We start from the raw sequence: 25,603 nt of genomic DNA on the forward strand, positions 1-25,603 counted from the left end.
CGGCCCTCAGTGCCACAGCCACAAATACCTGCTCAAACCACTCTGTGTCCTTATTGGGGGTGGTTTTGGCTTGCCATTTTCACTGCTGCTCGGAGTGCTGCATGAGCACAGCATGAGCCCATGTGGGGTTCCCTCCCAGCCCCCAAACAGGCAGACGCTTGGCTGAGCAGCACCTTTGCTACATGGAGGTTTACCTGTGCTGTGTGGAGCTTACCTGCCCTCGGTGAGCAGCTCCCGTGGTGTCAGGCACAGCTGGCGCAGGCAGCGGGGGTTTCCTGTTCCTGCAGCAGTGTTATCAGGCAGACTATCACCGTCCTTAATTTAGAAAGCTGTTCTCTCGTGATCCGGTTCCACACGTCCACGCGCAGGCTGAGGACTGTCACATGAGCAGCAGCGCGGAGGTTACACGGCATTTGCCCTGTTAAAACACTCTGTGAGGAAACCCACGGGTATTCCTCATCGTAAACGTTTTCCACAGACTGAACTGTACAGGTACCAGCAAGCAGTCTTGCTCCTTTGCACTGTCTCGTGTAACTTGACAGCAAAGTGGCACACTCAATAACCACTGCATGGAATGAGGTGCATCTGCTTCATTTTACCTCCGTGAGCATTTTCAGTTTGCAGTTGAATGTTTATGCCAGTTACGCTCCTCAGCTGTTGGCATCCACTAAATAACTTCTTACTTGATGGAACAGAAAAAGATCAGTAAAGGGTCGCTCCCGGCATAAGGCATGAAACCGATCCCTGCTGCTATAAATCACAAGCAAGAGCAGAGCTCATCTCAGGGATCTTTTTCATAGTCACCTGTTCCTGCAGTTTCTGAACTGTGGTATCAAACCTTTGCTGCTAAACTAGGAGGGTGTTTTTCTGGTATTGACTATTTCTCAGTGGCACCACCTTCTGTAGTGATGTTCACAGGTGCCAGTCCCACAGCCTGTGCTATGCAGAGAAGCACCCGCACCTTGCGGGCTCCCCACGGACCCAGGTTAAGTTGGAGAGTTGCAGTTCCAGCAACAAAACAGCAGTAACAAAAGTACATTGCACACTGCAACTCATATCATGAAGACCTAAGCCACATCACTATAACATATTAGCCTTTACTGCGCATACATAAAAGATACAGATTTGAGATGGAATAAGATGATCGTAATCCCAATAGAATTCAGCATTTTAACCCTGGACAATACAGTGTGTGGCAACTGTATTTCGACATCGTTTTTAAACACGGATGTCTAGCCCACAGAAGGAAATAATAGTGTCCATAACCTGATCTTCTAGAGAAACACAGTGAAAAATTGCTTTTTGTTTCCTTTCAAAAACATAAAACACCTGAAAAGATTAATAAGTAAACATACAAACCCAATAAACATGTAAATTCCAGCTTTCTTCTTTGTAAGATATTCAAGTTTCCAGGTTTGCTTATGAAAGCTTCTGAACACAGATTACATAAAATACCTGTACTAAATACTTGGTTTGTAACAACAAAAGAAGAGCTAATGATTATGTTACTTTTAGTCTTCTAAAGTCATGCTAATGCAAACACTAATCAAAGATTGCAGTTACTTACATTTGCAGTCCTTCCCTGTCGTAGGTGGATTTCATTGAGCAATAGATTTATGACTTTATCATGACACAATGTATGCAAGGCTGAATTCATTCAGTTGCTAATGAAATGTGATCTGGGACTCTCTTGCTCCAGCTGGGTGATAATTAGGGCTTATCACAGATAGGTCTAGGAAAAGGCTGGGAAATACTTAAGCTTGTTTTGCAGTTCCTTTTCCCTCTTAGCAAAGGAGCAATTCTACAGTACCAGTCTGAAGTCTCCTGCCTATTTAAGAGAGGTAATGATAAGGTTTTTAACTTATCTGCAAAGGATATGGTTATATGAAGTGTGATGGGAGATTGCCTTACTAAATCTTTCTGGTTTAGTGCCTTCTGAAGTGTGAGATGGGTACTTTGCTTTCTCGGGTAGCTTGAGTGAAATGTTAATGAAGCAACTGGCTCTGGAGAAACCTTGCAGAACTTGCTCTATATGATGCCCTCTTAACTTGAAATTCTGCTTTTGGTTGTTGCCTGCCAACCTCTGCGTAGGTTTCCCAAAGCAAAAAGAGGATCCAAAAGGTAGATCCTGTATGTGGGAAAGACAAAACATTGCATTTATCTCTCCTTGATGATGCTGGCACAGGTTGCCCTGAGAAGCTGTGGTTCCCTTGCTGCTGGCAGTGTTCAAGGCCAGGTTGGATGCGACTTTGAACAACCTGGTCTAGTGTGAGGTGTACCTGCCTATGGCAGGGGGGTTGGAACTGGATGAGCTCTCAGGTCCCTTCTAATCCAAACCATTCTGTGATTCTATTCAGATTATAATGGCTCTATATTAACTACAAGCAGAAGGGGCTCTCAAGAATCTAAGTAACTGAGTAATCTTACAGCTAATCAGTGTAGTAAGAAGGTAGCCCCTCCAAGACTCATAAGTAAATACTTTAGAAGTATCTAAAGGCAGAAGCTAGATTGTGACTTCTGAGGTATCTTATCCGGACATGCTATCAGCTGGAAATACTCTATTCTACATGAGCAGCAAAATACCTGTCTCCTTAGTGCAGACTGTGGCTCACCTACAGAGCAGATTCCAGTTTAAAGCCCTTCTCTGTCTATAGGGACCTACTCTTCTTCCTCCTCCCTTGCTCGGTAAGGGTCACCTCTAGGTGCTTTTAAAGGAGAACTGCTACCTATGAGCTGAAAACTATACAACAGCTTTTAAAAATCAGCAGTTTTCCTGAATTGGAAGACTTCAGTTTTGGTGATGAGGAGTTTTTGAAAATGGACTGGGGAAATAGAGCTTGAAATAACCAAAGCACTGCAGAGAAAGCTTCCCCCACTTTGATCTTATGTGGTTTTTGCTAAAAAACACAGGTTGTGGTTTTGTGTAGCGTAAGGGAACACTTCTGGGGGGCTTTGTGTTTCCCATGAATGCTCTTTGTTCAGGGCAAACTCAGATATTTTTGTAAAAGAAAGTGATTTCCTTTTACACTGAACCAAAGGCATATCTACATTCCCGCTGCACATGGACAGTGGGCTCTATAGACTTGTTCTTGGAAAAAGCTTTTCACTCATTTCCCAGGATATACTCATGATATTTACGCTATGTGTCTATGTATGGGGCGTTCTGCTGTGTGGGTGAGCTGGGTTTTTTCCCTTCCTTGAATAGTTTACACGGTTGTAGGACCCTGGACCTGAAGAGCTTTTAACATCAAGGTGCTCGGAAGTACTTAAACGCAGTCCAGACTTCCCAGCACTTCAGAGCACTGCTTGCCCTAGAGATGCAAGTACGCAAGGCAAGTCTGGATAAGGAGTCATCCAGAGAACTGATAGGTCAGCAAACCTCAAACTTACAGTTCAGGTCCTACTTCTTCCTTAATGATGTTATCTACTTATCACACTCCCTTTGAAATGATTACATTCTCTATTTGGCTTGGGGTAAGAAAAACAGTCATGAGACCTGCTTGTAATACAAGTCTTTTCAGTGCCAGGGTTCTGCCCCCATTAGCCAAGGGCTAGACGCAGAAGTGGATTTGTTCTTTTAATGGTTCCCACACTCACACTGGTGTTCGTACAAAATGAATCCAGGCAGGGGGCATGTTGGCCCTTTCTGAGATCTTAGCCCAGACTAGTGCACATGACTAGTCCTGCATCTGACTCAGGTGCTGGGGCTGCAATTTAGTGCTGCTCAGTGATCAAGGCTCAGGGCTCTCCAGAGCATGAGGAGACTCGCAGACATGTTCCTGATCCTTGGAATGGAGGCCGGCTGAGAACACTGGCTGCCTGTCCTTCCTGCTGAGTATAAGCTATGGCACAGAAACATTCCAAATATGTGAGGCCAGAAAGAGGAAGAAGGAGGTGTGTTTACTGTAAGTTAGCCCACTTTTCTGCGGAAGAAGGCTGATGTTTGTCTGTGCTCAAGTGCCCCGGAGGTTAAAGCACTAGATAGATGTGGGAAACCAGAGCATAGCCCTGGGTCAAGAGCAGTAAACATAAGCTATCCCACACACCAGTAGCTTCTTTGCAGTCTGAAGCTTCTTGGCTATTCTCAATATCATTGTGTGTGTATATGTATATATATGCATGCATACCCTTATCCTGACTGCAAAGGAAAGCCTACTGAATGCCAAGAGCAGAGTCCTTGCTGTAGATGGGGAAAGGAAAATTGCCTGCCAAGTGCAGCTGAGGCGTGAACATGGTTGAGTGGCTCAGGGGTAGCCACTGTGCTCACTGACCTGTTATCCAACAGGTCTGCTTATGGCTTTATCCAGCAGAAAATGCCCTGGCAACCTGAGGTAGCTCATCCATCAGGGAAAGAGGTGGAGGTGGGACTGCAGTCAAAAGGATTTTATTAAGCATCTAGCCTCTGCTCAGCAGATGGAGCTTCTGACTCTGGACTAGACTATGTCCCTGTCCCACCACAGACACATCCACATGCGTGTCAAACCTTCATGAGGACTTGGCTGGCAGCAAGAACAGGGTTTAGCTTCTGGGAGGCTTGGTTGAATGCAAGCTGCAGGTCCCAACCTTTCCTGCCTGTGGAAGGGAATATTGTTTGTCTTGCGATGAGCTATGCTGCCTGTCTCAATGCGACAATCAGGTGCACTGTAATTGAGCCTCTTTTGAGGATGAGGGCAAAGGAGAAGTGAAAGAGTAGAACTATGAAAATGACAACAATGATAAAAAAAATGCTTCTTTCTCCAGGCTTGTGTGGAAAAAGCACAAAAATCCTCTTTTAGCAGTCTGAGGAGGACTGTCAAGGAACTGACTGACATTCCCAAAGCTTCTCTTCTTATTGTGCTTGAATTTACCTCACTTTGCACAGAAGAGGAAAATTTAGGTTAGACAGGACCTGGAAGCCATCTGGTCCAAACCTTGCTCATGGCACAACTAATCTCCAAGCAACGTCAGGCTGCTCAGGCTCTTGCCCAGTCTGGGCAGCCTATTCCAGTTTCCCTGCTCTTCCTGTGAGAGGAAATTTAGGTCAGTGTGGTGCTATTGCTTTCAGGGTTTCCAGCCTCATACCAGCAGGTTTATGTTTGGCTTTCCTTATCCAAAAGGCTGCTCCTGTGAGATGTAAATTCAATTATGGCTTGACTACAAGGCTACTGCAAACAGGTCTGGGTTTTTATCTAGGATTTCTGATGAAGGGCACCTGGAAGCTCTGTGTGGCATTAGCTGTGCTCGAGCAAGCTGCCACTCAGCAGCAGGTGCCAGTGCTGGCAATGCAGTGTGCTGTAACGCATCCACTGCCTGCTCAGTGCCTGGTCCTGTAGCTACACCAACACTGCCTGGCTGCACATGGCACAGTTCTCTGCACAGCTGCCTGCCCGGTGGCTGTGCTACCAAACACCACTGCAGGATTTTTAATGTGCCTCAAAGAAGGAAACTGGGATGTGGCTTTATTGAAACCTATACCAATTCTTTTATTTTCCCTCCACTTCTTACATGTAAGGCACAATTAGGACAGCTGGACTGATTAAGTACTAAGGAGTAAAATGTCCTGCTACAGATGTTCCCTGGTGATCTGGTGTGGTGGAAAAAGCAGGCACAGTCCCAGGCACCCAGTGCTGAGTGAAAGCAGTGCCAGACAAGATGGAAAAGCCTGTGCCCCAGATTTGCCATGCAGCAGTCAGCAGAAAAATCACAAAGTACAAGCTAAAAGGTGTTGAAACGCCTCTTGTGGCTTTGCCGCAAAGGGAGATGCAGGCTCATCTATTTCACATGTTGTTATGAACTAAGCCAAAGATTTCTTACCTAGCTTGTGTCCTGAGCTTTACTTTTGAAGGTGCATGGTGTTGAGTTCCTACCTGGCTGGCTGTGAATGAAAACAGACACTTTGGGCAGACTTGAACATGCAAGATAACTGTGCTGTCCTCTGTAAAGAGAATCATTATGAACTTTCTGTAACCTGTTTTCCTAGATATCTTCTGTGGGTTTTTACACAAGAGGACATGAATAATTTACATCAAAATTGAGTAATCTTTGATACCTTCCCCATCCCTAGTTGCAGGTTAAGGATTTGACATCAATCTGTTGGTCCATGAAGACTCTCGTAGAAGCACAGCAAATGACCTGCTGTACAAGCAGGTCAGTGCTAAGAAAGGCTCACTGTAGCTCACCTCCCTTCTGTTTGTTGTGCAGCACTTCTCTTTCTGACAGTGGCTCAGCTCCTGATGGAAGAGCAAAGTGTTATCACAGAGGTCCCGGCAGCCCTAAAGCGCCTGGCCAAACACATAGTGCGTGGTTTCTATGGAGCAGAGCACTCCCTGGCCCTTGATCTACTGATCCGCTACCCCTGCATCAAAGAGGATGACCTGTTACAGCTGCTCAAGTACGAACATAAGCAACTGCGAGCTGTCCTCAATACGCTCAAGGCAGACAAGTTTGTGAAGCTGCGTATGCGAGTTGAAACGGGGCCTAATGGGAAGAGCACAAGGCACAATTACTATTACATCAACTACAAGGTGCTGGTGGATGTGGTAAAATACAAAATGGATCATATACGCCGGAAAATAGAAGCGGATGAGCGGGATTCAACTACCAGGTTCTCTTTTAAATGTCCGTCTTGCTCCAGCACTTACACAGACCTCGAGGTCAATCAGATCTTTGATGTATTTACAGGTATGTTGCCTATTTGCTCTCGTCTTAAAGAGTAAATTTGATAGCACAAAGTTGGCTCCTATGCAAACTTTGCAATAAAAGCTTGTTTTTAGAATGTATTTCTTGTTTGCGGTGGAAAAGGTCCTAGACAGGAGAAGCTGGAATGCAAGGGTAAGAAGAAAGCTGTCCCTGTAGAAGAGGCCAAGCAAGAGGAAGAGCAATCTTAAATATATGTGCTGGGGTTTGGAGTCAGATTTCAGGCCTCAGCTTTGCTATGAACAAGACTTCTAACCTGTTTTAATACTACTCACCAAAGTCTTGTGATTCCCCACCTCCTCATACAGAAATGAGAATACAGTACTCACTTGACTCTGTTCTGAATGCATCAATTAATCCGTTTGCGTGTTCAGTTCTTCTGCTGAAAGAGTTGGACAAGATGGAGAAAACTGTTTGCAGCCAGCTACTGTGATAAAAGTATTGCAGCTCAGAAGCAGAGGCATTCCGTTACTCCCTGTGCTGGAAGCGGGGAAGCTCAGGTTTCTCCTGTGGCAGCACAACACATCCACAGCAGAAGTGCATCAGGGCTTGAGGGTTTCTTTTCTCCAAAATCAAAATAACTCAACAGAAAGTACTCTTTCAAAATGAGTTAAAATGGCACCACACTACAAGGCATTACTCTAAGCGCAGCTGCTGTGTTGTTAACATTTGGGCTGTAGAATTGGCAAAGGATGCCAGAACTAGAGAGAGTAAACTTTACATGCTTAGCTTGGACCTTTGAAGGTGAAAGGAGTGTACTGTCAGTTAGCAAAATCATCTCTTGTTCTAAATGCAGGGACTTTGTCAACATTGCAAACACTGAGGCTTGCAATATATTTTTAATAGAATATGCTTTAATTATTTTCTTGCTTAAGACATAAATACAGGGGCTTAGCATTAAATGAGTCTTCCTGAACTTCAGACCTCTGAACAACAGATGCTATTTATGCTAGCAAATGTCTTTTCTTACATGATGAACTAAGATGAGAACAGAGAAGAAAAATACTAGATCTTACTATCTGATGACATTCCAGGTCTAGCCAACTTAACTTTTCCTCCCCCAATACAGCCATTTCTCCCTTGCATAGTGTGAATATCAGTCCCTCTCCAAAAGGCAAAAAAGGCTTGCTTTTATAACTTGAGTTCCCTAGTTAATGTGAACAAGCAATGTTTTGCTAATAGTGCAGGTTATGGATTTCTTAACAAGATACTGCTGTTTTTTCGTGTCATATGAACTCACGAATTCCCCATGTTGGATCATGTTGCAGAGACTTTCCACTGCACTTACTGCAACACTGAAGTAGAGGAAGATGCCTCGGCACTTCTGAAGCGTGACACTCAAACCTTGCTAGCGAAATTCAATGAGCAGATGGAACCTGTCTTTGTGCTGCTGCGTGAAACTGAAGACATTGTTCTGCCATATGAGTTGCTGGAACCGCAGCCAACAGAAATACCAGAATTGTCAGGAAGGTATAATCATAACCCTCAAACTTCTGATCAGCACCCCCTCCCCGCGCCCCGAAAGCTGCTCAGTTGTAAAACCTCTGAAATACTGAATTGCAGCCCACTTTCTACTCAGTTCTGCTTTGTCAGCTGCTTAATAAAGAAGCCTGCAATACCTAAGGCATTTTAAATTATTATGTATTTATAGGGTTTTTTTGCTGCTTTTAAAAGTAATTAATTTTCCAGACTTCTTTAGCTAATATTCATAACCCTTTCTGTGAGAAAGTAATGTTTCTCTAGCAGCATGCTCCATCCAGAGACACATAACTGCGAAGACCATGCAAAAATCAGTTCAGAGCCACTTGCCTCTGAGATGAAGTAACAAGGAATGAGAACTGCTTTAAGATAGAGCACTGGTTAAAGCTTCTCTGATGACAAAATATGCTTTTTCTTGGTCTTGTTTTGTTTGCTTGTATGGGAACTGGAGGGTTCTTGCCTGAATTTAACCTGCCCCAAATGGGTGATGTTTCATTCAGCTTTGATCAGAAGGTAGATTCAAGTGTGCTGGACTCCTGCAGCCAACCTGAGAAATGGGCCAGCAGATGTTCCTCTTACAGCAGTATGTACACTCAAAACTTAGTTGTTGATGTCCAAGACTCTGAGGACAAGAAGAAAACAAGAGAAAAACCAGCTAAGAAGCAACCTATCTGGATGTTGCAGAGCACTGTGGAAGGAGCAACAAGAACCACCAACAGTGTTGGTAGGTTGGATTTTTTTTTTTTTTTTTTTTTTTTTTTTAGCAAATACTCTACATTTGGTAGCCTTACTGCATTTAAACATAGCTTCCCTATTGAAAATGTAGTCAGCTTGGTTTAGAATATAGAGTTACACTTTAATTCTGCATTAGTGGTTATCACAGCTTATAAATACCAGTCTTTAACCTGACTGAGGCAGCATTTGTAAAGTCAGATACCAGCTCCTGGAATTTTTAGCTGTAGCCATGCAGTAACTTTAGTGGCAATCTTTAAAGTGGGAAAGTCTTGGAGACATCTGCACTTTGAAGAAAATCCTATAGTGTGGGTAAAGATGATCCAGAGTAGAAGAAACTAATTTATGCAGAATGCCTGTGGTAACTGTAAACTATTGATACCTCTGACACTTAGTGTTGTGTATTAGCAGTAAATGCCTCTGAAGAAACTGAAGAAAGTGGTAAAGAAACTGTCACTGATAATGAAATCCTCAGGACTCTCCTGCTCCATGAACCCAAGTGGTCATCTAGCACAGACAAGGCTCCTGTTGTCAAAAGCAAACCACCGAAAGAAGGCAGTGATGTTAGTGAGCCTGAAGGTGGTGCCAAGCACTCAAGAGCAGCAGGAATGGAAGGAGCAGGCAGCAACTTTGAACAAGAGGATGAAGAACAGGAAACACAAGGTCCTATTTTAATGGTAGCTGGTCAGCCTCATTCATACAGTGAAGTTAATGAAAATCCAGAGCTTGTGTCTCTAATGACAAATGAAGAGAGGGAAGAGTATATTAAAGTAGGGCAAGAAATGTTCCAGTCTGTCTTTGAATAAATATGGCAGTGTGAACATGTAAATTTGTGTAGAATGGGTAAAGGCTTCTTTTGAAATAAGACAATCTATTAGTTTAACTTATGTTCTTCAAAGTTTACCATCAAAGGGTGGTGTTGTTTGATTTCCTTGCTCTTACGTAAGATTATAAACCTGTAGTAGGTGACTACAGCTCAAAATGCTAGCATTGCAGCAAAAGCCACCCAAAGTTATTAGGGGGTTTCTGTTGTCTTAATGCTTAGACTCTGTGAATGCTGTAATTAGTTTTGGAGCATGAATAATTTTGCAGTGGATTGATTAAAATAAAGTTTCAAAAGCACTGGTGAACTCTATTTGTAAGAAATCTATTATTGCACTTTCCATACAGAACTTAGCAGATACTTCCAGTAGTGAAAATGAGTTGAAGCCAAATATGATTTGGTTTCACTCCACACCAGTGTATTCTATTTGTTTTATTAGGTCATTCACTATAGAGCAGTAACAACTCCTACTGAGTTGCACTGGCTGTAGGAGAGAACCATCTCTGATCTCTTTAAATTTAATCTTAAAAATAGTTACCTGAATTCTTTGTGATGAACTGTGCAATGGATACTAGACAGCAAAATGTAACATTTTGGTCTGGATGGGTAAGACAGCAAGCAATGCTTGCCTGCTTCTTACAAGTTCATCTATTCTCCCATAACCTTTTTTAAACCAAGACCTTCCCTGTCCCCACTGGAAAAAAACACATTCCACTTGAACTGAATGACATGAGTAGGAGTGGCATCAGAATATAAGGGAGATCTTAACTTCCTCAGCACTCCTACTTGAATGAAAGTAAATGATGGTCACAAACTGAAACATAGGCTCTTCCCTCAGTGTTAGGAAACACTTTTTTTAGGAGGAACCAAGCACTGGCATGGGCTGCCCAGGGAGATTGTGTGGAGATACTCAAATACAACTGGGCACAGTCCTAACCAACCATCTCTAAGTAGCCCTGCTTGAGCAGGGGGTTGGACAAGACTGGCTTCACAGGTCCCTGCCAACCTGAGCCAGCCTGTAGTGAAAGGGCAGAGAGAAAGCATGACCAAAGAAATGCCATGTCAGTTCACTGTTCGTACATACCATTCCAGAACAAGAATTCAGGAATGGTGTGTGCTTATGCCATTTCTTGAGTCAAATCTAGTTTATATGGTAAATCATTAAACTTTAAGCTCAACTATTCAGGGATCTTACCATTCTACACTATGAAAATGACCCCTTTCACGTACACTCCTGGGCTTACTTATTCTTGTGCCTTACTGTAGTGATTAAAAACTTTTGTTTCACAGGTTTGCCCTTGTCACAATATACTTCCTCTGTCCTCAAAACTGTGAAGCTTTTTTCTGCACATAGTACTACAGTGTGTTTAGAGCCTGCACAGTAACTAAATTGAACTTTCTGATACACTTTTTTCTTTGGATTGTAATCTGCCATTTCAAAATGTGCTCATAGACCTGGAGAGACTTCAACTAAAAAAAAAAAAAGAAATCACAGAAGAATCACACTCTCCTTTTTATTCAAACTTCAGGCATATTTAGGCTTCACTGGCACTAGACTGTTTCTCACAGCATATAGCCGTATTATTACAGTGACCTCAAAAGGAAGACAATTATGAATTAAAGATCACCACTGCTTTTTAACCACTTTCAAGAAAACTTTGTTTTTAAGGTAAATGGATCTCTGTAATGCAGCAGATAGATATGCCAAATAAGCTACTTCTAGCTCTGTTTTATGACTTCCTGGTATTAGCAACTCTGATCTGAAAGAGTGAAGGAAATGTTTGTTCTGATTCAATGTTTCCAATCTACTTTTCTAGAACCCTAGTCCTGCCTTTGCCATAGAACTTCAGTAGGTGCTGACTTTAACTGTTCAAGGTTTTTTAAACATGAATTTCCTAAATTTCTTCCTTTCAATGTTAAAACTCTTCACAGTCAAATACATTTGAAAGCCTGTAGAATCTGTTCCTATTGCAGCAACTGTAACAACACTAAATTTTTCAGACAGGTTTATTCCTTTGTACATTGAAAGTCAATACAGAAAATGAAGAAAACAAGAGCTGGTTTCTGCAGCTAACTACAAACCTAGAGTATTTACTTTGCCTCGGGTAAGTAAGTGTGCTAATAGAAATGAATTCCACAGGCCCTGAACAGGAACATTTTTTGTTTGGTTTGTTTGTTACAGACCAGCTATACTCTAGGCTATACAAGCCAACAAACTGGTATGGCATATATTGTGCTAACACTTTATATTTGTAGAAGATAAAATCTGTGGGACAAGAGTTTCTTGTCCCAGGAAAATTAGCAATGTTTCTCTGAAGATGAGTAACAGGCTGCTATAAGCATTCCAAGATTAAAGTTTGTTAACTTCCACCACCAAACTCTGCATACCACTTTGTAAGTCAGAGTAAAATTTTTCAGAAGATGAACTTACAGACAAGTCCAAACTTTATTTGAAACTACCATTTTGAACAATTTAAAAATTACTAAACAAGTCACAATAAAAATAAAGAAAAGGTTAAGACAGAAAAAGAACAGTGCAGCAAAACTGAATAGAAGAAGATTCAGTTCCAGCTGTTCAAACTGCCACAGGCAGAAGTTAGCATACCTATCCTAAGAGGCAGTGTGTCAGAAATTTTACATTTTTATACACTTCCAGAATTCTGGGAAATAAGTGATGATCTTCTATATGTGTTTGTATACAAGGAGTTTATAAATGCAGGTATCTTCAAGGTTGTTCTCATCCACTTTGAGCTCCAAAAGTTTCTGTAAAACAAAAGAATGCTCATTATTGTCTAATAGCTACAAGGCATCAAACAGCTCCTGAACACATTTCAGCTCCTTGTAAGGATCCATTAAATCAACTTGATGAAATATCTCATCCTCAACCTTTTTTATAAGCATTTTGAATCATAGCTTACTTGAACAGCTTGTCTTGTTTGAAGAATTGGAACTAGTTACATTAGCAGAAAACTACCATCAGAATACCCAGTTCATGCACTTACATATGTCTGTACTGTACCTTCCACTGGAGAGCTACAAGCCTAACAATAGAACATAAGCTTCTAATGCCATAACTTGTATTACAATATCAACATTAAAAAAAACCCAAAAACCCGCAAAGGTTTTTTTGACCTGTATTACCATCAGGTTGTTGTAGCTGCATAAATACTGTTTCATGAGAGTGACAAGCTTTTATTGTTGTCATACACACTGAAAGTTTTTTCTATCTCATGGTGTGCTTCACACTAAAAATTATTTTCATTTCCCTGAAGAGAGATTTTACTATTGAGAAGTCTCTTGAACTCTTCTATTACAAAACCACTGAGCAGTCTGTCAGCAAACTGCATTAAGCATTATTATATCAGATAACAGCAATTAGAATTTACATCATTATTAAACCTCAGCTTGTGTAACAAGGAACAAAAATACTGTTCAATTTTAGTAAGTTTTAAAACCATCCTGTTATAACGTGTTACTTTTTATGACTATCAGCCACATAATCTAACAGAAGTGTGTATATAAAGGACACAGAAGCAAAATCCCTTTACTTCAATACATCATTTGAAAATGCACATAAACAAAAAAGGATAGTCTTTCAGCACCACAATGACTGCTTACTTCCGTCAGTCGTAATAAAATAGTTAAATTCTAGGCCATTCCAGAGTGTCTTCCCAATAGGTGTAGAGGACTTAAAAAATAATCTTTACCAGGTTCTTTCAAAGTTTGGGCATCTCCTACTAATTCTTGATCTTGAGCTCCACCTCCACCCAGTAATTCATCAGACAAACTGTTGGTTTGGGCCTCTGTTGCCACCTTCTTCATTAAATCTGCCTTTGTAAGACAGAAAGCAAAACTCAAAATACTGGATAATTCTTACTGCTCTCTTGATAATTAAGACTGCTAAATAACAACCCCACAAACAATAGCAAAATACCTCTGAGTATACTGCAAGTTTAAGGGGCAAGTCTTCAACTTTCACAAAGTCATCTTCATCAGATTTTTGACTTACATTTCCAGAACCAGCTTCCTGTAAATAGAAACAGTGAAATTTAAGAGTGCTACTCTTAAATAGTGCTACTTCAGTTCATCTTCCCTCAAAAACTAGATTCTTGACTATTATAATAAAGTACACCAAAAAACAATATCAAATTCACATATCAAAACTGTACAAGACTGTGAACTAAACACTGAAATAGAAAAAAGCTTCTCATTTCTCTTGGATGTATCTTAGTGGAAATATACGCACATATTCATTCACCAACACAGGTGACTCTGTATCGGGGCTGCCAGCCATGGAGCTTTCAGAACTTGCAGCTGATTTGTTTTCCACACATGTTGTATCTAGTGTTTGAGTTTCATTTACTGTTAAAGAGGAGCTTGATTCTTCTGTTTTCATGCTGGCTGTTATAAAGGATTCTGGCGTACTGAGTGTTAAAGTTGGTGTATTCTCTACGCCATTGAGGTAATGAGGCAAAATTGAAGCCACATCTTGTTCACCTAAAACCACAAAACTACATTATAACGAGGTACAGATAGGAAAAGATCCTGAGCATACAAAATTCACGGATCCTTGTATTATGTTTTTTAGATTATGATCCAAAGCTACAAATGAACGGAAGTTACTTCTACTCTCGTTAAGTATCAGCAATTATCACAAGGCAGAATGCGACTTCAAAATATCTGACTTCATACAGACGTAAAAATGAAGAAGCAACGAAAAACAACTTCCAGAACTGTATGACCTACTGTAAAATATTCATTCTAGATATGAGGAAATAAATAATAAAGAACAATAAATTCCTTCACATTTTGCCACATTCTTACGGCAACACAGGATCTACTCAAATACTGCTTTTAGCCAACAGAAAAAGACCAAGAATAAACCAAGTATTTGCAACAGAAGGACATTCAGGAGAAGGTGGTAAAACTGCTGGATTAGAAGTAACATTCATACCACCCCAAAGAGCCTTTTGACAGAAAATGATTTCTTAGTTCTTAATCAGTTACAACACATTATTATTCACAGAAATAAATCCCTAAAATGTAAAGTGATTTCAATTGCTAGTAAATCGTAGTAGCAGAAAAGCAAGTACTAGGCAAATCTAAACATCAAAATGCCGTAACTGACAAATTTAACTCCAGTGCAATTATATGCCAAGGGCTACAACAGTTAACTGAAATTCATGCTATTTTCAAATCAAATCAAAACCACATCTATCTAGATAAGTTTATTCCAGGTTTCCTCCTTAAAAGGTCTGCTGTGTCTAGATCAACAGAGAGACTGAGTCAGCTGATGTGGTTCCATAAAAAAACCCAGCCCAGTAAACTCTTGCAGCTTTGAACGCCTTCCTTTTAACTACATATATCACAGGCACTGTCCAAGATAACTGTCACAGCAAGCAAATTCATACAGAAGTGTTAATCTCTCAGTTACTGCACAGGGGTCTTACCTTTAACATTAGCAGATTCTTGTTCTGATGACAAAATCTCACTGCTTTTTGTCCTACTCAATTCTTGCTTTGAAGTCTATTAAGGAAAGTTGCAAACACGTTAATTTCTTCTATCATTCTACCTTCATTAGTGTGAAAACAGTGAAACAAGAAAAACTGAGATACATACAAATATGTACTGAAAAGCTGTGCACTGGCTTAAGTTTTTACTGCATTTACAGCTTTGGTGATACCTGTTCATTTTCAGTTGTTGTTTCACTGCTTGCTTGTAGTGATGTCTGCACATCAACAGGCCCTTCCTCAAACTCTATTTCTTCATCTTCATTCTCATCTTCTCCACTGCCATAGTTAGTCAAAGCTTGGGTTTCTGCTTTTGATAAACCTGAAGGCAAATCAACGGAAAACCACCTCCATATTATATTTACACATTTACTCTGTCAGACTATGTCAAAGTCAGGCTGCAAAACCCAAACCTGTTTTGGAAATTTACTGCAATGATCAGTTATAACTCTCACTTCAAAACTTTGAAATTTAACATATAGTGATGACTGAACTTTCAAGGATCCATATGCTCCCCATAAGTTATCTTGCAAGCAAACACCACTGTGTTGATGTGGAATATCTAAGTTATTAAACAAACTGGTGTGAAGGAATTAAATCTAAGTGAAACCAAGCTGTATTTGGTGTAAGGCCACAAATAGGACAACAAATTATTAAAAAATATGCAAGTTCAAGTGGAAGAATATATAAAAAAGAAAAAATCATCATTTACATGAAGAAAGTCTGAAATTTCAGCAGCCTTCATATATTCAGTTTAAAGGTTCAGAAACTTCAAGTTTAGCTGAGACAGAATATGTAACTTAATCTGATTCTAATCTGTTTTTACCGATGTACTGATTACAAAGAAAAAGCTGTTCCAATTGGAGTGTTTAACCCCTGACACAATACTAGCAAATACAGTACTGGAAAACTTTCACTGGGAAGGACCTGTGGATGCCCAGTCCCTGGAAGTGTTCAAGACCAGGTTGGGCAAGGCTTTGAGCACGTTCCAATGGTCTAGTGACAGGGGGGTCTTTTAAGGTCCCTTCCAACCCAGACCATTCTGTGACCCTATAACTAGAAAATCCGTGAGAGGAGATGTCACACAGCAGTACTTGACGCAAATCCTGTTGTAAAAATTAGTCGGTCAAAACTACAGTGAAAGCATTGAATAATGAGCTATAAAAAAAAAAAAAAAAAAAAAAAATCACTTACTTATTGCCACTGGACCACTTTCATTCTCCTCATCTTCCTCTGGGTCAGACACATCAGACCTAATACTTTCAGGAATTCCATTACCATCATATGTTTCCGAGTCCTGTACTTCTTTAACATTTTCAGTCTCATCCTTGTCCTAGGAAAACAAGGGATATTGTGCATTTTCATGCTTGCTTATTGTCCTGGGTTCAGCAGTAGTTCCTGCTGAAGCCAGGACACTTATCTATAGATTAAGTTATGGTTTCTGCATCAAGGAGTCACCTTTGCTGCTCAAAAGTATCTACAGACTAAACCTAATGTTTAAGTAGTACTTAAGGCCTTGAAATTAATACTGCAAAGCTACTCCTGAAACAGAGCATTAGAGCCTACTATAAGAGATCATGCACTGTTCAGACATTGCTATCAAGAACACTGTAACTTGAGTTTTTCATTATCTGAAAAGGTTCACACTGATCAGTATTCTAGCTTAAAAAAGCTTATTTAAATTAGGCTTGTCATTATCTAGAGGAGGACAGACACACCTGAATTAGTACCTTCTAGCAACTTCCCTGCTTCTAAATGACTTCTAGAAAACATTAGGAATATTTCTAACTACACCTTCTCATTTCTTTAGCAACAGCTACTCAGCAGTTTCTGTTGAACGATTTTCTAAATAACCTGAATAAGAAAATGATGCTTAGCCTATATGAACCCCCAAGTAAATCCCTCAGCTAGGCTTCAAATTTTGGCAGCACTCTTTTATACTACAGCAAGCATAACAAGTGATATGCAACCTTAATAAGTGATACATACTTTTAGTTCCAAAGCAGTGCTACAGTAACTCTAAGCCCGTACATGGCTACACATATGCCTATGCCCATGCCCATTTGGGAAAGCATTCAACATTCTACTTAGTACTTAACCCATCTCTTTCCCTTGGCTGGAAAGAGTGCAACATTCCAGCAGAAACTACAAAGCTTCATATATAACCTATCTCCCCAAACACAATGATTTTAGTGGTTTTTGAAACAAGCTTGAAGAGCAAAGGCAGAAATCTAGTGCCTTGACATTTAACACTCAAGAGCAAATGCACACTTTGAGAACTGCAAATACCTTGTTTCTCAACTCAGAACTTCTGCCTTCTCTTGAAGATGAAAACAACTTATTCCATACCATTAAGAAATAAAATGCTAATTGCTAAAAATAGTTAAGCTGTCCTTGTTACTGAATTCTTCAGCAAATGACTGCATGCTCAGTGCTCTGAGCTGAGAGCAAGGGAAACAGCCCCAGAACAAATCCCACAATAAACACCTTCAGAACAGGTCTTTTTTTCTTTAAAAATACAGAAAATGAATACTAAAAGGAAAACCGAAACCCTACCCTGAAGCTGCTCTGTGAGTGTAACAAATGACTCCATTACAGTTGTGTAGCATTCAACATAAACTTTGCTTTAGACTTTCAAATTGTCAGTCCTAAAGCAAAGGTCACTCTATATATAGGACACCAACAATAAACAGAAAAACATCCTCAGTACTATCTTTGTTGGTCCGAATGCACTTCTTAAAGGTAACAAGATAATACTTTATTATAGTGTTTAAGCTAGTAATGGCTCTGCAGTAGAAACAAGAGTAAAACAAGAGCAACCAAGAAAGTGATATCCAAGTCATGTTTACTGAATGCATACAGTAACAGAGATTTATTGATGAAGGCAGATTTTTTGGTAGTCACTTCCTTCCCAGACAATCTACTCATATTAAAAAAAGGAAATTATACTTTGTTACTTTGATAAAATAAATCGCTGAAAATAACAAAAAGGAGATAAAACCCATGACGTTGAATATATTTATTAACACTATGAAATGGGCTCCTTACGGATACTAGATTTATATGACAGAAACAGGAAGACTAAGTGATCTGTGAAATTATCTGAGGTATAAAGACAGTTGAGAAGCATAAACATACTTTATCCTCATCGACATCTTCAGCAGATGAACAAACATCCACCTGGACACCTTTTTTTGCCTAGAAGAAACACAAACTGTCTTCAATTCTAAACTGAAATAAATTTGAAATACTGAACCAAACTAGGGCTTCATGAAAGCCTGGCTGAAATGCCAGTCTTACCAAGAACTACTATCTATCTCAAAACATAGTTAACATACAGAATTAGATACACCAGCTCTTGTCAAGACAGTGCTGTGTTTTTCAGCATGGAACCTAAAACCAGTTAGCTTACTGGGGTCAAGACAGCCACAAAAATCGAGCAAGATCAGACGTGTCTGCATCAGGATCCCAGAGTTGAAAGTTGTGAGAAGACCACTCAGATAATTGTGCAGATCTGTACAAAGTAACTGGAGACCTATCAGTTCTGGCTCATCTCTCACTCTGTTGAATCTGAACTGCTGCCATAGGAACAAGGCAAACAGACCTTCACCCTAATTCTCCATCTTCCAGAAGAAGATAAATGCCATATCTAAGTTGGCTCTATGCATCCTCGTAAGTGTATGACTCAATCCTTCAAGTAACAAGGACCCAACAAGCAACTTCAGATAGAAAGAAGTCTGAATCCAGAAAGATTTGGACATGAGTGTTTCTTTGGCCTTTTTACAAGGCACTCCACAGTCTCTCTCATACCAGCTGTATTACTGGTATACCCGAGTTAAACAAGAAATATAGCTGATGATATGCTTAAAACTGCTTATAGAACTTTCTGACAGATTCACAAAATACCTGCTGCTGAAGTTTTTAAATGAGTTACGGGTTTGCTTTAGTTTTCATTTTTCTAAAAGAAACCTGAAAGGACACTGAAGTCATAACTATACAAGAAACATTAAGGTAGATACCTGACTGATGTAAGTATATGAACATGATCTGTTTTAGTGTTTGTTTTGTGAACAGTCCATTTTTTAGTTAAAAAATGCTGTGCTCCTAGAAACTGCAAGACTAAGATTAGAAATGGTGATACAACATCTTAATAATGTAAATGGTGCAAAAACCAACCAAAACTTGCTTTGTTAGAGCAGAATATGTACCACGGTCTTAAATATTTCTGAAAATTTTATACATGTTTTATACTCTGAGTCTAGAAAGTGGTACTTTCTACATATGCCAACAAGGCAACTATTTGATGACTGCATAGGACTTACTCAAGTTAGGTAAAGATGCTGCCTAAGCTACTGCAAGGAAAGCTGTAGGCATAGATGGAGAGATGATGAACTGGGACTGCCATGTCAAAATATATAGCTGGGATAAAATTAGTTTTCTTCATGTTAGCTGGTATGGACCTACAGTTTGGATTTGTACTGAAAAGAGTGTTGATAACACAGGAATGTTTTAGTTATTGCTGAGCACTACTTAACACAGCATCAGGGCCTTTTCTGCTCCTCACACCACTCCACCAGAGAGCAGGCTGGGAATGCCAAGAAGCCGGGAAGGGACACAGCCAGAACAGCTGACCCCAACTGACCACAGGGATATCCCATACCATATGGTGTCATGCTCAGTATCTAAAGCTGGGGGAGGAAGAAAGAAAGGGGCAAACTTTCAGAGGGATGGCATTTATCTTCCCAAGTACCCATCATGTGTGATGTAGCCCTGCTTTCCTGGAGATGGCTGAACATTCCCATGCCAACGGGAAGTAGTGAATGAATCCCTTGTTATCCCACTGGGGGGAAGGGAGCAAGTGGTGGTGTGGTGCTGAGCTGCTGGTTGGGGTTAAACCACAATAACTACACAATGGCCTTAGATGTTAATACTATTCCAAGACTTGACCATTCATTCTTATGTGCACATATAACCATTAAAACACATTTCCTGTGAATTACCAAAACCAAAGTCTGCACTTAGATATCTATAACAGATGCTCATCTATAATACAGGACACCTCCCTTACTGAGGAAAACTAGTTCACACTTCTACACAAGCAATACTGTGACTACATAGTTCTCATTTGTAAAATGAAAACTAACAATGAAAAACAACAAATACCCAACAAAACTCCCAAACCCCACATATATACAATGTATGAATTAAGGTAATTGAACTAGTTTAGGAAATACAGATATAAGAGACTTAAAAAAGCTACATTTTTTCAAAAATATAATAAAACAAACCTCTTTAGCATGAGATTGTATCACTTCAGTAGTTTCCATTTTTCTTTTACATCTCTGCTTTACAGAAATACTGTTGTTGTCCAAGTCTTGCATTAGTTTAAAAAAGGCTAATTCATTAAATAACACTTCAGAGATCTCCACAAGAAGATCTTCTCCACAATCTTTTAATGTTCTACCAGCAAATTTCACCAGTGAATCCTGTGAAGAGAAACAATTCTTTCATTTCTGAAACAGGCTTTCAAACTTTGAAAACTAATTATTTGTCATATTCCTAACAATTCAAAACTAGTTAGGTATACAATAGCTAGTACTTCTTTTAAAGTACAGTTTAGTGTCTTAAAGAGATTTTAAGTAGAATCTCTAATCAAGTAACAGAACTTATCAAGTTACTGACTGAAACTCTTTCAGGGAAAAAAAGGAGCAAGAGCAGCCTATTGATTTTAAGGAATTTACACAAAAAGTCCATGAAGAGCATCACCAGAGCTCTCTCTGAAGACAGCCACAGGCTGCAGATACACCTCTCACTGTTTGGCAGTGATGGAAAAGAAGTTCTGTACCCAGTGAAGTTTAATTTTAGGAAACAAGGTAATAAACACCTTATTGCTGTATCAAAGTTGAACAGCAGCAGCTATACTGTAATTTACAGCTTCAGGGAAGCTGGTTTACCAGTTGCTCTTTATCCAAGTCGAAACAGGGTGGCAAAACACCAAAAAGCTACTAACCTGAAGTATACTGCCAAGCTGCTTATGAAAGAACTTCACAAATTCTTTACTTTCATCATTTTGTTGTGTAAGAGTCAAGACCATACGTCTTACTGATGTCAGTAACTGCGACGAGCACACTTCATCCATATGTTCCTAAAACAAGTATCACACAATAAGCATAGTTACTACTTAAAAACCCCAAACAACTAGCCACCAAGTCCAATCCTGAAATCAATTTATAAAAATATCACCTGTCCTTCAAAGGAACAGCACTCCACGAGCAGGTCCTAACCCACCTCACAAAATAAACTAAGTGGACTACCGTTATAGCAGATACCATACTTCATTAATGACTGATTTGCCTTGACACACAAAGCTTTATTCCACTTTTTCAATACATGTAATCTTTTAATGTTTGGACAAAAATTTCTACTTGATTTGGTCAGCTCCAAACAAATAAATCTCTATCCCTGTTGATGCCAAGTCACCAACCCTTTCTAGCAATCTAGAAACCTTATAACTTCTTTTTCCTCCTATTAAAAGACCCACAGAATCTTTCTGTTGGAGCATTTATTGCTTCATCCTCTGCAAAGTCTGCAACTTCATACACACTTCTTGGCAGCTGTTTCCAAGATGCAAGTTACCAATTTTAAGCAATGCTTTCTATGCGATTGTGCAGATCCCTTTCCTATCCTAATTCACACCTTATTGAAAGGAGTTTTTACCTTCAGAAAAGGAATGACCTCTTTCATAATTGCTTTGATCTGCCGGTCAAGCTGCTGAGTATCTATATGAGGACACGGAACTGCAGAAACTTCATTTAACTGTAGCACAGGAGGACATTCACTGTTACTTGGACCTTGTTTAGAAAAAAAAGGAAAAAAAAGAAGAAAAAAAGAAAAAAAGGCACATTTAAGTCATTCAACATCACTATCAAAGAAATGCAATTTCAAAACCACGTATTTTCATTAAAAAAAAAAAAAAAATAATATTTACTTAAGTATGTAAACTTCCTTGGAAACTTTGCTAAGTTTACAAAATAAATGAAGAGGAAAGTAATTCAGCCGATTACATGATTCTTGATAAAGTAATTATTTTCTAAAACTAGGCAAAATATGTATATATGTGCATACCTTCTAATTTAGCAGCAGAAGCACCCTGAAAATTACTAGAGCAGCCCTCAGAGTCAAGGGTACTTTCAGCTTCAATTTTCATACGCTCATATTCCCTCATCCTAGCCAAAGCTTGATCTAAGTGAATCACTGTGTTGCCTATATTTAGAATAAAAACAGCTTTTAATCTAAATAAAAAAATTCAATTGATTGTCAAATTAAAAATAATAAAATTAATTCAAAGCCACAAGTTTTGAAATCTACATATAACTGTACTTGAATTATAATACTTTATTATACACTTTCATCAGCTCCAAGTGTTTCACAAGTGGCTAATTTCTCTAAGTGTTATTTTATGAAACATGTGATTACACACTAAAAAAAAAAAAAAAAATCGAAGAATAATATGCTATATTTAAGCACAGACAATTGCAGGCTTTTTGGGAGGGAGGGAGTAACACAGCATGGTAAATCACATCATTCTTACCAAGGTCATCAGAGGCAAAAGGTTCAAAATTTGAAGATGCAGACATAACACTCCTATTGTCTGCATCATTTTGTTCACAACCTTGACATGCTTCTGTAGAAAAGTTCTTGCCAAACGCTTCCTGAAACGACATCAAACAACTGACTACAAAGCAGGAATGCACCATCCTCTCACAAATGTAACAACAAGCCTGCAGTTCTTTTCAGCCACATGCTGCAGTATCAAGACTTGTCACCAGGCTGCCTGACTGAGGAACAACCTTGCTTACAGCATAGATCCATCAGGTGATTCTACCATGTTTGTTTCAAATATTTCAACTATAAAACACAAAAGAAACTCTACAGAGGCATCAGTGATCCCTTAGATACAAAAAAGCAAAAATTTGGGGGGAATCTTTAGATGAATACTTGCCCTGACCTTACTCACTAGTGGATTTTGACTCTTTTTGAATATCAGTTCCTGATTTACATCCCCTTTCATGTCATATTCCTTCCTGACACGTTTCCAACATCAAGAGTCCTACCATATTTAATTACTTTTGCATTATTATTCCCCTGTATTTCTTTGTTTAGAAAAGTCTGTGCAAGTTGATACTAATTTTAGAAAAAGTCGATTGCTAGACTGAATATTTCAGTACACAAGCATACATGTAAACTGAAAAAGTGAGAAAAACTGACAGTAAACTCGCTTCTGAACTTTAAAACTTACATCATCTGTAGAAGGAAGGCTTTCACTTGGAGTGAGTTCAGAATTTGATGCCACCCATGTTCCAGAATTCAGTGATTTTGTGCACTTCCCTCTTTCATTGTTCTCAGACAAATGTCTTGTCACTATATCCTGGAAAAAATAATAAATCAATACTGTAAAAAAGGATCCAAGATCCGTTTGATTCATATGCAAGATTTTCGTGCATACCTGTAAAGCATATAGAGCCCTTTGCCTCAGGTAATCTGTATTTAGCATCTGAAGCTCATGGAAAAGTTCAATAAGAAAGTGGGGACGTGACTCATTTTGAGAAATAAGAGTTGCCACTTCAGAATAAATTGTGTCGCGCAAAGCTTCAAACATAGAAAGATCACTACCAGTTTCTGTAGAAAAAAGGGAATTCATTAACTCCTTGACATGCATCCAGTTGAAATACAATTGTCTATTATGTATGCAAGTTACAGGTACACAAACTATATCACAATCATTGTAGATTCCATTATATAGCTGCTTTCTTAAAACTCACTCACTTCCTGAAGGGCAACAGTATTTAAACATTCTGAAAGAATACTTTATGCAATCCTCTATATACAAAATATAAAGCATTCACACGAATAAATTTTTTACACTTCTGAACAATACCTTCAGAAAGTATTCTTTACTAAAGCGAATAATGCACACACTTCAATGTTGCTTTCAGAATAGCCATTCCACACTAAAAAGAGTTTGACGTATTCGAAATGGGATAGCCAAAGGTCTCAAATTTATATAATATTAGTAAGTCCACACTTCAGCAACATAAGCAACAACATTAAGAAAGCTCTAGACAATTTAAGAAAGCTACTCCTTGGCACACCTCCCACATGAGCATAAATCCTGCATTCTCATACATGTATAATATTATTAAGGGTATGATTTTAATGATATCATATTTACGAAAAGACAATGTGTTCCCTAATAAGTCTCCCATTCCTTTGAAAACTGAGGATTATCCTTGCAACAGTTAAAGTATTACATACATATTTTAGCAAGTGTTGAATGGAAAAAAAAGTTACACTTGGAAAACTCAGCTCAGTTTAACAGATGCGTATTTGTTAGTATTTAAGTTAATGAAGTTATTAGCAATACAACAGACGTTACTGTGCAATTTGATTATCTGCAAATAGTTTAACAGTATTTAAGCATACAGATAAGCTTTTTCAACCATTAATAAGCCACCAGAAATCAGTCCTCTCCCCCATCAATAAAAAACAATAGTAGCTTTTCAACTTGCTAAAAATGCCTATAGAAATGAAATTCTTACTTTAGGATCTACATGTGTAATTTCTATTTGTAATTGTGACTAACCAAGAATATGACAAACACAGTCTCCACAGTCACAATTCAAAGTAGTTTTTATCACTGCGTTTCATGCAAACTACAAGTAACTTCTCTTGCCTTGTTTACAGAGAAGGTGCTGCAACAGTACTAATTTTGAACATCTGCTAAACAGTCTGAGTTATAGGACCAAAGCTAAGAGAAAAAAAAGAAAAAAGTAACAGGACATTGTTGAAGCTAAGCACTGAACGCATTACCTGGTGCTTCAATGCATGCATTTCTGTTAGACTGCTGCAGAATTCTCCTAGCATGCGCTGTAGGAAAGTGGGGATAGACAGTGATAAACACAAAAATGTGCACCAGAAATAAAGACAGGGTCTATATAAAACAGCAGGAGGAAAAATGTTTAGTCATTCAAACCACAGCAAAGCTGCTTATTGTTAGAATTTGGTAAAAGTTTGTTACATATCCCAATAAACAGCTCTTAGTGTGGACACAGCAACATTGACAAAGCTGTACATCGTGCTATGATGACTAGAATTTCTGCATCTTTCAAACAGAAGATACTGTCAGAACCTAAAAAGATAAATATATTTATGATCTAGATGCAAGAAAAGCAGTGCAGATGCCAAAAATGTAAGGGTTTATGTGATGTTATAAGATTGAGTTTGAATGATATTTGATAGAGCTCTTTTAAGCATGAATAGAAAGAAAACATGTATGCAGTACAGGATGCAGTTTAAACAAAGTTTAATGCATGTGTAGTTACTT

At 39.1% G+C, this 25,603-nt stretch overlaps 2 protein-coding genes across 15 annotated transcripts in view; one reads left to right on the plus strand and one right to left on the minus strand.

Annotated features, from left to right (window-relative positions):
* Nucleotides 1-1,761: 1,761 nt before the first annotated feature.
* On the plus strand, nt 1,762-10,016 carry LOC136007369 (general transcription factor IIE subunit 1-like). 2 transcript variants are annotated; one of them, XM_065665253.1, is made up of 5 exons: nt 1,762-1,841; nt 6,181-6,660; nt 7,944-8,145; nt 8,655-8,878; nt 9,295-10,016. In XM_065665253.1, exons 2-5 carry the CDS (start codon nt 6,213-6,215, stop codon nt 9,690-9,692), a joined length of 1,272 nt encoding a protein of 423 aa, XP_065521325.1. In that variant the 5' UTR covers nt 1,762-1,841; nt 6,181-6,212; the 3' UTR covers nt 9,693-10,016. The 2 variants fall into 2 exon arrangements, with proteins under 2 accessions (XP_065521325.1, XP_065521326.1); XM_065665254.1 differs by having other exon boundaries at nt 9,298-10,016.
* A 1,684-nt stretch (nt 10,017-11,700) lies between these two features.
* Nucleotides 11,701-25,603, minus strand: part of PCM1 (pericentriolar material 1) — a 44,675-nt gene continuing 30,772 nt past the window's right edge. For 6 of the 13 annotated variants that reach the window (XM_065696263.1, XM_065696296.1, XM_065696254.1 and 3 more), the window contains 16 exons: nt 25,090-25,146; nt 23,726-23,898; nt 23,519-23,647; nt 22,811-22,931; nt 22,345-22,482; nt 21,937-22,070; nt 21,230-21,364; nt 20,508-20,705; nt 18,358-18,417; nt 16,414-16,552; nt 15,393-15,541; nt 15,160-15,235; nt 13,956-14,206; nt 13,644-13,736; nt 13,417-13,540; nt 11,701-12,472 (listed from right to left, as the gene is read on the minus strand). In XM_065696263.1, coding sequence (XP_065552335.1) covers nt 12,447-12,472; nt 13,417-13,540; nt 13,644-13,736; nt 13,956-14,206; nt 15,160-15,235; nt 15,393-15,541; nt 16,414-16,552; nt 18,358-18,417; nt 20,508-20,705; nt 21,230-21,364; nt 21,937-22,070; nt 22,345-22,482; nt 22,811-22,931; nt 23,519-23,647; nt 23,726-23,898; nt 25,090-25,146 — 2,003 coding nt within the window. In that variant the 3' untranslated portion in view covers nt 11,701-12,446. The remainder of the gene's footprint in view (nt 12,473-13,416; nt 13,541-13,643; nt 13,737-13,955; nt 14,207-15,159; nt 15,236-15,392; nt 15,542-16,413; nt 16,553-18,357; nt 18,418-20,507; nt 20,706-21,229; nt 21,365-21,936; nt 22,071-22,344; nt 22,483-22,810; nt 22,932-23,518; nt 23,648-23,725; nt 23,899-25,089; nt 25,147-25,603) is intronic. The other 7 variants (XM_065696348.1, XM_065696280.1, XM_065696271.1 and 4 more) reach the window with 4 other exon arrangements.

The sequence above is a fragment of the Lathamus discolor genome, chromosome 1 (assembly GCF_037157495.1).
Source record: "Lathamus discolor isolate bLatDis1 chromosome 1, bLatDis1.hap1, whole genome shotgun sequence".
Taxonomy (NCBI): domain Eukaryota; kingdom Metazoa; phylum Chordata; class Aves; order Psittaciformes; family Psittacidae; genus Lathamus; species Lathamus discolor.

Excerpts from the sequence above, each read along its gene's own strand:
- LOC136007369 (XM_065665253.1), top strand. The coding sequence starts at position 6,213 with ATGGAAGAGCAAAGTGTTATCACAGAGGTCCCGGCAGCCCTAAAGCGC. Across the intron at positions 8,146-8,654 it reads ATACCAGAATTGTCAGGAAG|CTTTGATCAGAAGGTAGATT; the intron begins GTATAATCATAA and ends TGTTTCATTCAG. Across the intron at positions 8,879-9,294 it reads AAGAACCACCAACAGTGTTG|CAGTAAATGCCTCTGAAGAA; the intron begins GTAGGTTGGATT and ends GTTGTGTATTAG.